General features: G+C 38.7%; 1 protein-coding gene across 3 annotated transcripts in view; it reads right to left on the reverse strand.

Moving 5' to 3' along the window:
• LOC126281316 (3'-5' RNA helicase YTHDC2-like) overlaps nucleotides 1-14,494 on the reverse strand; it is a 261,983-nt gene that overhangs the window by 74,671 nt on the left and 172,818 nt on the right. For all 3 annotated transcript variants that reach the window (XM_049980161.1, XM_049980163.1, XM_049980164.1), the window contains exon 19: nucleotides 7,874-8,124. In XM_049980161.1, coding sequence (XP_049836118.1) covers nucleotides 7,874-8,124 — 251 coding nt within the window. The remainder of the gene's footprint in view (nucleotides 1-7,873; nucleotides 8,125-14,494) is intronic.

Below are 14,494 nucleotides of genomic sequence, written 5' to 3' on the forward strand. Positions count from 1 at the left end.
TCAAAAGTGTTACTGTCCTTAATCAGTATAGACTGGCATACAATTGCTGGGCTAGTGTAAAATGCTATAAACTAACAATTTGAAAACAAAATCTGAGTACTAGGTTTTCAGTATTAACTAGTTGTTCTTTACTCTAGGTCTTATACAGGGTGTTGCAAAAGGTACGGCCAAACTTTCAGGAAACATTCCTTACACACAAAGAAAGAAAATATGTTATGTGGACATGTGTCCGGAAACGCTTACTTTCTATGTTAGAGCTCATTTTATTACTTCTCTTCAAATCATATTAATCATGGAATGGAAACACACAGCAACAGAACTACCAGCGTGACTTCAAACACTTTGTTACAGGAAATGTTCAAAATGTCCTCCGTTAGCGAGGATACATGCATCCACCCTCCGTCACAAGGAATCCCTGATGCGCTGATGCAGCCCTGGAGAATGGCGTATTGTATCACAGCAGTCCACAATATGAGCATGAAGAGTCTCTACATTTGGTACTGGGGTTGCGTAGACAAGAGCTATCAAATGCCCCCATAAATGAAAGTCCTTCCATAAATGAAAGTCAAGGCGGTTGAGGTCAGGAGAGCGTGGAGGCCGTGGAATTGGTCCGCCTCTACCAATCCATCAGTCACCGAATCTGTTGTCGAGAAGTGTATGAAAACTTCGACTGAAATGTGCAGGAGCTCCATCGTGCACGAACCACATGTTGTGTTGTACTTGTAAAGGCACATGTTCTAGCAGCACAGGTAGAGTATCCCATATGAAATCATGATAACGTGCTCCATTGTGTGTAGGTGGAAGAACGAAACTAAAATGAGCTCTAACATGGAAATTAAGTGTTTCTGGACACATGTCCACATAACATCTTTTCTTTATTTGTGTAGGAGGAATGTTTCCTGAAAGTTTGGCCGTACCTTTTAGTAACATCCTGTATTTAACCCTGGAGGCAGTCAGCTCCAATTTTGACATTTGGTCAATGTGAAGTGCCTTTACATTACACTCTGTTAGGACTCAAATTGCTTCCTAGCATTTGGATCATTTTCAAAAGACATTATTTTGGTTGTTGTAATATCTTAGACAGCGTATCCAACACTACAATATTGAATTATGCCTTATATTGGACACTACAATACTGTTTGCCATGTATCGGGTACTCCAACAGAAGTTTGTATGCTGCACTGTCAGCAAATAATAGCCATAAATGGAGGAATACAATCATAATACTACCTTAAACACTTATACTAATATAATTTTAGAGTATTCAATTTTCACAGATTAGTTAAAAATTCTGGTGCACAGTAATTACAACCATGTTTGCGACATCTGTATTTCTAAACATAATATACAGAGAAGCAATTTAACTATGGCTGATACTTGATTTATGTCGACACCAACCACATTTCATTTAAGACATTGAAAAGCAATAGTTTGTAGGGTTGAAGGGACCAGACTACAAAGGCCATCGGTCTTGAAAAGCAATCCAAACTATTAAAGAATACAAACTAATACATAGTATGACAAAACATTTACCTTAAAACATTAAGTATTTGTAAAAAGTCATTACCTTTCAATAATTTATAGCTCACTGAAAAGCCTAAAGGAACACAATGTACTTCAAAACATGTCAAAGCTGTTGACCTTGGGTAAAATCCGTGTATTGAAAAAGTAAATTGTGTCTCAAACTGAAATTCTAAAACACACTTAATTATCACATAACTGTCACTAACATCCTATTTAGATTTCTGTAACATTAACACAACATATAAAACCAGGAAAGTTCTTTTCAGAGAAAAATCAATCATAAAATGTAATTTAAACAATGGAAAGTCCAGAATGGATATCCGAGTTCAGCCAGATGCAGTGGTCATGTGTATATGAACTGCATTTGCATGAACATGTGTGTTTTTTTGTCTATTTCAGCAGAAAGCCTTCTCGCCGAAAGCATATGTCTTTAGTAGTCTTTTGTTGAGCCTCTCTGTGATTCAACATCTCTACTATACTACTATACACCGATCAACCAGACAATATGACCACCTACCAAACAGACGGTGTGTCCACTTGGGCATGAATAACAGCAGTGAAGCATCATGGCATGGAAGCAATGAGGCCTTTGTAGGTTGTCAGAGGGTGTTGGGACCACATCTGCACACACGAGTCCCCTAATTCCCATAAATTCAAGTGAGAGGGGCAATGAGCTCTGACACTGTGTTCAATGACATTGCAGATATGTTCGATTGTTTTCACATCTGGCAAGTCGGGGGACCAGCACTTCAACTGGAACTCGTCACTGAGTTCCTCAAACCCCTCCATCACACTTCTGGCTTTGTAACAAGTCACATTATCTTGCCGAAAAACGCTACTGTCTTCGGAAAACATGACTGTCACGAAGGAATGAATGTCATCTGCAACCAGTGTACGATACTTCTTGGCCATTACAGTGCGTGGCAGGAGCTCCACTGGACCCATGGGTGCCCACGTGAATCTTCCCCAGAGCATAATGGAGCCACTCCTAGCTTCTCTCCGTCCAGCAGTAAGGTATCAAGGTGCTGTTCCCCTTAATGACGACAGATTTTTGCCCTCCCATCGGCATAACAAAGAAGGAATAAGGATTCATCAGACCACCAACATCCAATGCCAATGGTCATGTATCCATTTCAGCCATAATTGCCAATGTCGTGGTTAGCTTTGGCACACGGCTTGTTGGATGCGGAGGCCAATCATCAGGAGTGTTCAGAGACAGTTCTTCTCTGTACAGCATTTAAGTCCAATGTTAGTTTCGCCACAATTTGCCGCCTATCCAATTTTACCAGCCTATGACATCTGACATCTGTAATGATGGATGGTCCCCCAACTCCACAACATCTGGATGTGGTTTCACAATGTGTTGGACACACTCACCACAGCACTCCTCGAACTCCCAACAAATCGTGCAGTTTCCAAAATGCTCATGCCTAGCCTCTGGGCCATCACAAACTGCCCTCAGTCAAACTCAGAAAGATAATGCACCTTCCTCATTCTGCACATGGACAGCACGATCGCAGATACTACATGCACCGTGCATGCGTCTGACAAGCAGTGATTCCTCACCAGGTGACGCTGCTATCATCTGGACAGGTTTATATTGATAAGAAGTCGGTGGTCATAATGTTCCCTGAACTGTTGCGAACAGGAATGCTGAGTTGTATTTCTGTAGAATACAATCATTATGAAGAAGCGGAAGTATTACGTAAAATTAACACCTGTATAATATTTAACATAAATTTGAAATATTATCAGAACCTGCCTAAAGAAGTTACAATATAAAAGTTGTACAGACTTTGGAGAAAGTGTGACATGTTTGTCACGACCAATCCTAGAACTTTTATCTGTCACTTATCACTTCTTTTACCTGTAGCAATTTCTGTGAACATGAAAACTATCCAGCTGCAATACTGTCCCTCTATAACTGGATAGTTAAGCCAGATTAAGGGTAGAGGAAGGCAAGGACATATTATCACCAATGGTCCCTGCCTATTACAGAACTGTGTTGTTCAAATTGACCTGCTTGATGACAGCTTTTATCTTTTAAGGCTACACTCCACACACATTCTTTCAGAAAGGACTTTATATGATTTAAAAGCTAAAAAATCTTTTTTCAGAAATGCTTTTCTCACAACTTCCAGTCTGCCTTTTTTATCCTCTTCACTACAGCTATTAGCAGTTATTCTGCTGCTCAAAGAGCAAAACTCACTACTGCTTTTAGAGTGTCATTTCCTAATCTAATTCTCCTAGCATCATCTGACTTAATTTTAATACACTCTACTGCACTTGCTTTAGTGTTGTTGATGTTTATCTTATAACCTCTTTTCCAGAAACCATCATTTCCGTTCAACTGATCTTCAAAGTCCTTTGTTAACACTGATAGATTTACCATTTCATTAACAAACCCTTTTCTCTATCCACCTCCTCCACTCCCCACTTCTGTCAATCTCCTCCTGTCTCCATCTCTGAACAAGTGCTACCACCCCTCTCTCTGTCTATCTGCTCCTTCCCTCCCAGTTCATCTCCTCCTGCCGCCGCCCCCCCCCCCCCCCCAAAAAATCCATCTCCAACTCTTCCCGTTCTCTGTCAATTTCCCCCTTGCCCTTCCTTGTCCATCATCTCCACTCCATATCCGTGTCCATCTCCTACTTCTCGCTCTCTGTCTGCCGATTTCTTCCTCTCCACATTAACTCCTCCCCCCGGTAGGTTGCTGGTTCTTGCACCCACAGTATTTCTATCCAGGTACCAAAGTTGGCTGAAACTGACTCACGGGTTTAAAAGGAACTTCTTGCTCACAGCTTTGCCTGCATACACGTCACATGTATTAAACATATTTCACACAAACCCGTACAAAAATTTCTCCGGTATCTCTAGTGTATTTCGCCTTTGTCATACAATATGTATCCATCTTTTTCTTCAATCTCTTCATCATATGTGGAGTCAGAAGACACATAAATCTGTATTGCTTTGGTGGGTATTGGCTTTGTAACTGTCTTGGCTGTTAAGATTCGTTCATTACGCTATGCATAACAGTTCACCCTTATTTTTATTTTCATATTCATCATAGACCTACTTCTCCATTATCCATGTTTGATTTCGTGCTGATAACCTTGTATTCAATCGATCACAAACACTATTCTTCTACCGCCAAAAGTCACTTATAGCCCACTGTACCTTATTTCAACCTATCAGCTTACCCAATTAAGAGAAACAACAGACCATAGTCAAGGGCAGATCAGTGAATCATTTGAACAGTAGCCCTTGTAAATACAGAAAAGGCTTCTGCCCTCATCACCCTTCAGATACGCCTCTGATGTAGTTAGTCATAGCAGCAACCCCCCCCCCCCCCCTCCTCCCAATTGCAGCAAGGTTCATAGTTTGTAGTTTGTTGGAAGACTGCCTTCCACATACGACCAAAATTTATAAGAATTTTCTGATAATTTTTGAAAATAGTATGTTGCTACAATAATTATTGAAAATCGTATGTATTGCCTTTCAGGGAGTCAATTAACTTCAATTACCATATGCATGATGTTACAGTCTGTCTTGTCCCTGTTCTGCAGCACATCTGTTTTTGAGAAAGTTTTGTATACTAATAAAAAAATTTCCTTGGTGGAAGAACAGGAATGTGATACACTAAGCGTCTACATAAAATCTGGAGGAGAGGCCAGCAACTCTGCTTTTCAAAACTGACGCCAACAGAGAGAGAGAGAGAGGTGGGATCACCCTTTCTCTTCCTTATTTTTGTCCACGAATGTCCTAGGAAAAGGATAAAGTAGCAGGATACATTACTGAATACTTCCCAGTGACAGCAAATTAAGGTAACCAAATAACATTTGTTCCTACCAGTCGATCAGTAATTTGTCCGAATAGAACTGTAAATTCAGTATATGTTCATTGTAGGAATTTAATGTTTCTAGTTTCTGAAACTTGCTGGCACATTAAAACTGTGTGCTGGACTAGGACTCGAACCTTGCCTTTTTCATACAAAGCTCTTAACACAAAAGTAATCCAAGCACAGTTCACAACGCACCTTCACAGCTTCAATGCTGACAATAATTCTTTCCCACTTTACAGAAGCTATCTTGCATATCTTACTGGACTATCATTCCTTGTAGAAAGGATATCACAGAGAAACATCTGGAAACTTTATGTTTCTGTGTAGTTTGGAAAATTGGAGAGGTACTGGCATAAATGAAGTGAAGTCAGGTCATGAGTTGTATCTGACTAGCTCAAGCAGTAAAAGCACCACTAGTCACAGGCAATGTTCTGGTTTAAGTCTGGGTGTATCACACAATTTCAATCTGCCACGAAGTTACAAAATAGTAAACTCTCCAGGGTAGAATGAAAGATTCATTTTCAATTTCTTTTTTTAGCTATGACATGTCTACCTGAATGTTGGATTTAATGAACATATAGAATTTTCAACATGTTTTTGTAACCATTGCTAAGTCAGTGATCACTGTTATATCTGTATGTCAATCACTAATCGATGAATATCCTGAAAAGATCAGTCCAAATGATATGTTTTGGACAGTATAAAAAAAGAAAGCAACTGGTACAGTTGCACATGTTCATATCTTACTTTCAAAACTGTAATACTTCCAATCTATTTTGGTATATTAAGAATTTACATCCACCTGTTGTGGACTGACTAGAGAATACAATGCTGAAACAAAGATCTTCTCCAAAGTTTTCAGTTACTTCTATAGATGAGTTGTGATAGATGGATACAAGAACACTATCAAGACTATCCTTGAATGTTAACCTTTTCCCAACAGATTCACAAGGTGGTTCAACTTCTGCTTCAGTGGATTTTAGTTTCTTATTTACTGCAATAAACACAGAGGCTGGACAAAAATATGGAAACACCACACATATAACTGTTGGTATTCAACAAAGCTTCCAGTCACCTCAGAATGGATAATTACAATATTGTTTTCAAAGGAATCTTATACCATTCCTCTTGCAAAATGGGGGCAAGTTCAGGTAATGATAATGGGGACGAATAGCAATCAAAAACCTTTCTTTCCCAAGTAGACCACAAGCTGAATTACAATGAGATCTCGTGACTACGGTGGTCAGGGAGATGTGACAAATCATCATTGTGCCCACAAAAGCAGCCCTGCACAATGTGAGCTGTGTGCACAGAGGCCCTGTTGTTTTGGAACACAGTTTCACAATTGATGGAACAAACACTGTACCATGGAATGGACTTGAACAGTAATCATCCAAAATGGTCATATAATTCTTGGCAGTAATGTGACCTTGCAGAATTATATGATTGCTACAGGTGAATATTATAAATTAAAGTGGTTATTTATAATTTTAGAGTTAAAGTAAAAAGTTGTGTTGTGATATGTTAAAGATTTTTGAAGCTATTTTATGACTCTCTAAATTTAAATAATACACCAGGATTAGATACCAACCACAAGGCCCATGGAATACCACCATATGACTGACCTAATCATCATCAAACACCCACCATGTTTCATTCTTGGACTATAAAGAAGTCTCGAACGAGCAAATGAAATCCTTCCATCACTCCCCAGCCAAGGTTTTATGACTTCAGTACCATGTTTTCCCATTGTGGGCATTCACATCACTAATGTGTGGTTTTGGAATTCCAGCTTGTCTTGCACTTCCCTATTTATGGAGCTCCTTTCATGTTGTCTTAGTGATGACAGTTGTTTTGGAATTCCAGCTTGTCCCACAATCCTCTGTTTTGGAAGTCACTTCATGTTGTTTTGGTGATGGCACAGTTTATGAGTGTGACACACTAGTCTGCAGTGACATTTGCAGCTGTCATCCTCTTATTTTTTGTCACAATCCTTTAGAATGACCGACTGTCATAATCAGTCAACACACACTTCCATCCACATTGTGACTTAGCAGATAATGTTTTTCTGTTTTCCCTGTATGAAGTATAAATCTTTGATATGGTACCTCTTGAAACATCCAACACTTCAACTACCTTGCTTACAGAAGCAGCCACCATACAAGCACAACACTTTTCTAACCATGAATGACAATTGCAACATAATGAGGATACTACACGGGTGCAGTGGTCAAAAGTGCAACACACAAATTTGGCCATCATCTGCATATCTGTTAAGATTCAGTTCTCATTGTTTTTCCATATGTTTGCCCACCCCTTTTACATCACTTTCTTTTCAACATGTCTAGTCTTATTTCCATTGCTTCTCAGATTATCCATGTGAATGGAATTACACAATTAATAATGCTGATGCTACTTAATTTGGTGATCAGATACAAAATACCTGTGAAGCAAAATATAAGCATCAGAGCTTATTTGACTGCAATACCTGACTAATCTCATGACACTTACCTTCAACTTCAGATATGGCATCAAGTGGCATACGAGCAGGTCCAGCAAACAATACAACAGTTACAGGTGTCACAAGTGTGCAACAGCGAACATGACAGTATCTGCCTGTACGACTTATTTCTTCATACAAAAGCCAATCTGATGGAAGTGCCTCCACTGTTGCTGTATGTGAAGCTGCTACAGATGTTCTTGGGCTCTTCGGACATTCACGTAACACTGATGATGGATGAAACATCACACAGAACTCCTTCCTGCAAAATGGGTTCAAAACATAAGTACTTGAGAGCAGAAATAATAATACTGATCATAATGAAGTACAAAATTTTTAAGGTATTGTTTATAAATATGTCTTCTAGGATTCCAGATAATCCACATCCTATGCCCAACTCCAAAAATGAAAATAAAAATAACTATATAATAAAAGTAAGCTGATTGATTTTGTTAGATGGTTAACTCTCCCTCCTCTATTAACAATTACTTCAGTATATTTTCTCAAATGATTTCTGTGACTTTAAATGCGAACATTTTTAGGTTAGACTTTACCGTGACTGTTACTGGCATTAAATGAAACAACAAGTTTACTGTTACCAGTCACCGTTTTATAAGATTGACCAGTTTTTTCTTCTGTATAGCTTTTGTTTTCTGTACGATGAACTCCGTGTACTCTTTGACTTTTTTGGTTATGAAATCATATTCTAATCTATGAAGCAACTTTCCCAACTGTAATTCTGCTTTATAAAGCTGTGTATTGAACTTTTGTTTTTTAATATAAAGCTCTTTCAGTTCATTTTTCACCCAGAGTTTTTGTGCGATCACCAGTGTTTTCTTCCCAGTTTTTGTGTTTGTTTTGATGTCAATCTTGACATAATTTGGGATGACGTTATTCTTGAGACAATTCCTATTGAAGTGTATGTTTTGTGTCCTCATTGCGACCTTTCTGCAATGTTCTTGTACTCGAAAATAGCCTTGATTGCATGACTGGGCAGATTAACTTTAAAAGCGAACATTTTTAGGTTAGGCTTTACTGTGACTGTTACTGACATTAAATGAAACAACAAGTTTACTGTTACCAGTCATCTTTAAAATTACAGTGGGGGAAGTTGCTTCAGAGATTAGAATATGATTCCATAACTAAACAAGTCAAAGAGTACACAGAGTTCATCATACAGAAAACGAAAGCTACACAGAAGACAAAACTGGCCAATCTTATAAAGCAACAATTACATCCCAAACCGAACCAAAACAGCTAAAAGAAGCACACATTCTACACACCTTTCCTCAACAACACGAACATAATATTCACTGCGGAAGAAGAGGCACTACTCTGCAAAGGCTTAAAACACAATGTTCAAGCTCCACTGGACCAAAAGAACCAAGAGAAGCTCATCACTTGTGTCACACAGATCTTGACCATCGCCTTTAAGTAGCAAACTGACAGAATATCAGCCTGCCACAAAATTAACGAAATCATTGAAAAGGAAATTGCAAAACCATTCCCAGCATACAAAAACGGTGACTGGTAACAGTAAACTTGTTGTTTCATTTAATGATTTCTGTGAGTCCAGGTTGCATCAAAGAAATTAAATATCTGTTATACTATTAACAAATTCCAGGAAATTATTGATATGAATATGTTTGTGGAATGTATAGCACTTCCGAGATACCTCATTAAATTTTTAACCGCCATGTAGTATATGCTATTTACCGTACTGTCTATTGAAGGGTTAATGCATGTTATGTAAATTATATTGGTGTAAGAATCATGAAAGAAGGTTGTATACATGGAAGAATCCTGGAGATACTAGAAGGTATCAGGTAGAATATATAATTGGTCAGACAGAGATTTAGGAACCAGGTTTTAAATTGTAAGACATTTCCAGGGGCAGATGTGAACTCTGACCACAATCTATTGGTTATGAATTGTAGATTACAAGTGAAGAAACTGCAAAAAGGTGAGAATTTAAGGAGATGGGACCTGGATAAACTGACTAAACCAGAGATTGTACAGAGTTTCAGGGAGAGCATAAGGGAATAATTGACAGGAATGGGAAAAAGAAATACAGTAGAAGAAGAATGGGTAGCTCTGAGGGATGAAATAGCGAAGGGAGCAGACGATCAAGTAGGTAAAAGGATGAGGGCTAATAGAAATCCTTGGGTAACAGAAGAGATATTGAATTTAACTGCTGAAAAGAGAAAATATAAAAATGTAGTAAATGTCACAGGCGAAAAGGAATACAAACGTCTCAAAAGTTAAGATTGATAGGAAAAGCAAAATGGCTGAGCAAGGGAAGCTAGAGGACAAATGTAAACATGTAGAGGCATATATCACTAGAGGTTGAGATAGATACTATTTACAGGAAAATTAAAACCTTTGAAGACAAGAGAACCACCTGTTTGAATATCAAGAGCACATATGGAAAACCAGTCCTAAGCAAAGAAGGGAAAACAGAAAGGTGGAAAGAGTATGTAGCGCGTCTATACAAGGGCGATGTATTTGAGGACAATATTATGGAAATGAAGGGGATGTAAATGAAGATGAAATGGGAGAAATGATACTGTACAAAGAATGTGACAGAGCACTGAAAGACCTAAGTCAAAAAGAGGTCCTGGGAGTAGACAACATTCCATTAGAACTACTCAAAGCCTTGCGAGAGCCAGCCACAACAAAACTCTAGCATCTGGTGAACAAGATGTATGAGACAGGTGAAATACCCTCAGAGTTCAAGAAGAATATAATAATCTCAATCCCAAAGAAAGCAGGTGTCGACAGGTGTCAAAAGTACCAACTATCAGTTTAAGACATGGCTGCAAAACACTAACACGAATTCTTTACAGACAAGTGGAAAAACTGGTAGAAGCCGACCTTGGGGAAGATCAGTTTGGATACTGTAGAAATGTTGGAACACACGAGGCAACACACACCCTACGACTTATCTTAGAAGAAAGATTAAGGAAAGGCAAACCTATGTCTCTAGCATTTGTAGACTTAGAAAAAGCTTTTGACACTGCTGACTGGAATACTCTCTTTCAAATTCTGAAGGTGGCAGGGGTAAAATTCTGGGTGTGAAAGGCTATTTACAATTTGTACAGAAACCAGATGGTAGTTATACAAGACGCGGGGCACGAAAGGGAAGCAGTCATTGAAAACGGAGTGAAGCAGGGTTGTAGCCTATTCCCAATGTTATTCAATCTGTGTGTTGAGCAAGCAGTAAAGGAAACAAAAGAAAAATTTGGAGTAGGAATTAAAATCCATTGAGAAGAAATAAAAACTTTAGAGGTTTGCGGAAGACACTCTAATTCTGTCAGAGACAGCAAGACCTGGAAGAGCAGTTAAACAGAACAGACAATGTCTTGAAAGGGGGATGTAAAATGAACATCAATAAAAGCCAAATGGGGTTCATGGAATGTAGTCAAAGTAAATCAGGTGATGATAAGGGAATTAGATTAGGAAACGGGACACTTAAGGTTGTAGACAAGTTTTGCTATCTGGGGAGCAAAATAACTGATGAAGTACAGAGAAGATAAAATGTAGACTGGCTCTGGCAAGGAGAGTGTTTCTGACAAAGAGAAATTTGTTAACATCAAGTATACATTTAAGTGTCAGGATGTCTTTTCTGAAAGTATTTGTATGGAGTGAGGCCATGTATGAAAGCAAAACATGGACAATTAATAGTTTAGACAAGAAGAGAATAGAAGCTTTCGAAATGTGGTGCTACAGAAGAATGCAGAAGATTGGATGGGTAGATCACATAACTGATGAGGAGGTGGTGAACAGAATTGGGGAGAAGATGAATTGGTGGCACAACCTGACTAAAAGAAGGGTGCGGTTGGTAGGACACATTCTGAGGCATCAAGGGATCACCAATTTAGTACTGGAGGGGAGCATGGGGGGGGGGGGGGGTTACAAATCATAGAGGGAGACCACAAGATGAATACAGTAGGCAGATTTACAAGGATATAGGTTGCAGTTGTTACTGGGAGATAAAGAGGCTTGCCAGAATAGAGTAGAATGGAGAGCTACATCAAACCAGTCTTTGGACTAAAGACTGCAACAATATGAACTACATCAAACCAGTCTTTGGACTAAAGACTGCAACAATATCAGGGAAAATGTGTCTGCCATTGCCTATTTGTAGGACCAATCCTGGAATTTGATAGAATGATTTGGGAAACCATGAGAAACACAAATAAGGTTGGTGGAATTTAAACATATAGCTTTTGTACTTCCTGATCTATTTTATTAAGTTATATAAAACAGTAATGGAAACCTAAAATGATCATATATAAACAGTATCCTCTACTATTGCATCCAATTTAGTGTTTCCTATCCCTATAACAACTTAAATAATTTAAGAATAAAGAGGCCATTCACCATACACCAGACGCAGTGAGTCATCAATAGGTGCCTGTGCGATTTACATTCAACCAGAATGTTTCCTACTACATTAATATAACCCAAAGTATTCATGTTGTAAATAAAATGAGTTTTCCAATAGAAATAGCTCCATTTAGATGTAAGAACTGGAGATTAGTCACTAACAGCCTTTAACTCCTCAATAGAGGTATTGAGAAATGTCCTTTTACTGTGTGCTGCTAACATTTTTGGGCTGGCTTCTCATAACTTAAAAGGGGGAAAAAAAAGTATGAGGAGAAAGATGATGTCATAAGAAGCTCCTGAGAAATTAAAGTGAGCAGAATACGAGAATAGTAATGACTTTTCTTTCCTATTGCCTGTGTTTCATCATGGCTTTTAAAAGTCTATAATTTATATGTAGTAATTCAAAATATTTTCTTTCTGCCTGTACTATGTAGCACCAAAATAATGCCACATGACATCAAGGAATGACACATGCTAATTAAACAAGTTTTAGTGTTATCACATGCTAAGTAAGCAAGTTTTAGTGTATCACCAGTGTTGACTGCAAACTACATTCTAATCTTAAAGGCCTGCATTCTACTTCAGTAGGAAGTTATAAATATGTGCCCACTCCAAGAGCTTATCATTTAAACACATTTCCATAAATCTGGAGTCTTCTCTTCATTAACCAACAAGTGTATAAATGTCAATAGCTGGAGATCAAATTTGATCTTAGTTCAGAAAATATACCTTGTTCGCAATCTGCTAAGTTGTATAACAATTGAGCAAGGTTCAGTACTGATCCAAATTAGTATGACACACACTCGGCAACACCTGCTAAATCAGCTACTGATACAATTACTGTACATTGACAACAGATATCAATTATACATCAGAGATACACAGTATTTCTTACCAGAGGTTACATATTTTAATGCTTCAGAAAAAAGGATGGAAGAAACTTCTTCGCTATTGAGACAAATGGAATTTTTTGGTAATGAAAATAGTGAGCTTTTGAAAATATAACAGATAAGTAGTTCAGGCAGAGGTGAAGGAATCACTGAAACACATTGGGTTACAACTTCAAAGTAGGCTAACAATTCTTATGGCCAAAGATCCACACAAGTCTCTGTTCAAACCCTTCGTTCCTTTGTTGAATTCACCTTGTGTAGGTTTTATGTATGCGAGATTTTGGAGCCAGTGGACTCTTCTTCTGGCAGAAGGGTTGAAGGGGAAGGAAGAAGGACTAGAGAGATTTAGGAAAAGGGGTAGAGTTTAGAAAAATCACCCTGAACCCCAAGACACAGGAGACTTACCGAACGGGACAAGGAAAGACTAATTGTTGGGGGCTGCACCAAATGAGATTTGAACACCAGAGAGCTTAAAGGTGGAGGACAGGGTAATATGCAAGACAGATGTTACTGCTAAAACATTGTGCACAAGTTAATAGGTGTGAAAAGCTAAGTGCACTGTATGTAATGGAGGTGGGCAGCAAAAAATAGACATGTCAGAGAATGAAAGATGTACAAAATTAAAATGGAGTGAAGAAGGAGTAGTTACTATGAAGAAATGCCGAGACAGAAGAAAGTAATATAAATTAAGTCAAAGTGGCAGGAGAGCACCAAGGACGTGTTGTAACACTAGTTTCCACCCTCAGAGTGGAAGTGTTTGAGGGAAGAATCAAGATGGCATGTGTGGTGAAACAGGCTCTGCAACAGGATGTGTGTTGTCACTACACACCCTCAGCCATGTCCACTCATCCTAAGTGATAACCTGGTGGTAGTGGTGTCAATGTAAAAGGTCGAATAGTGTTTACATATCAGCTGGCATATGAAATGTGTGATTTTACAGGTGGCTCACCCACTGATGGTACATATTTTGCCAGTTACAGTGCTGGAATGGGTGGTGGTAGGGGGGTGCTTAGGGCAAGCCTTGCAGTGGGTACAGTCACAGGGGTAGGAGTAATAAGGAGGGGAGATGGGTATAGAAGTAGCATAGGTCTGATAAGGATATTGCAGAGATTGTGAGAATGTTGAAAAGCTGTTCTACGCAGGTTGGATAAAATCTCAGACAGTACGGACCTCGTTTCAAAGTAGCTGGTTAATGCTTTCAAAACCAGGGCAATACTGAGTGACAATTTATGTGCTCCAAAGTTGTGTTTTTGAAGGGATCAGCAATACCCAGTATTGGATGTGATGGCTCATATAATCAGCTTTTGAACCAGGTAGGTGGGGTAATTATGTCCAGTGAAGAAACGTGGTTTG

The sequence above is a fragment of the Schistocerca gregaria genome, chromosome 7 (genome assembly GCF_023897955.1).
Source record: "Schistocerca gregaria isolate iqSchGreg1 chromosome 7, iqSchGreg1.2, whole genome shotgun sequence".
Classification (NCBI taxonomy): Eukaryota; Metazoa; Arthropoda; class Insecta; order Orthoptera; family Acrididae; genus Schistocerca; species Schistocerca gregaria.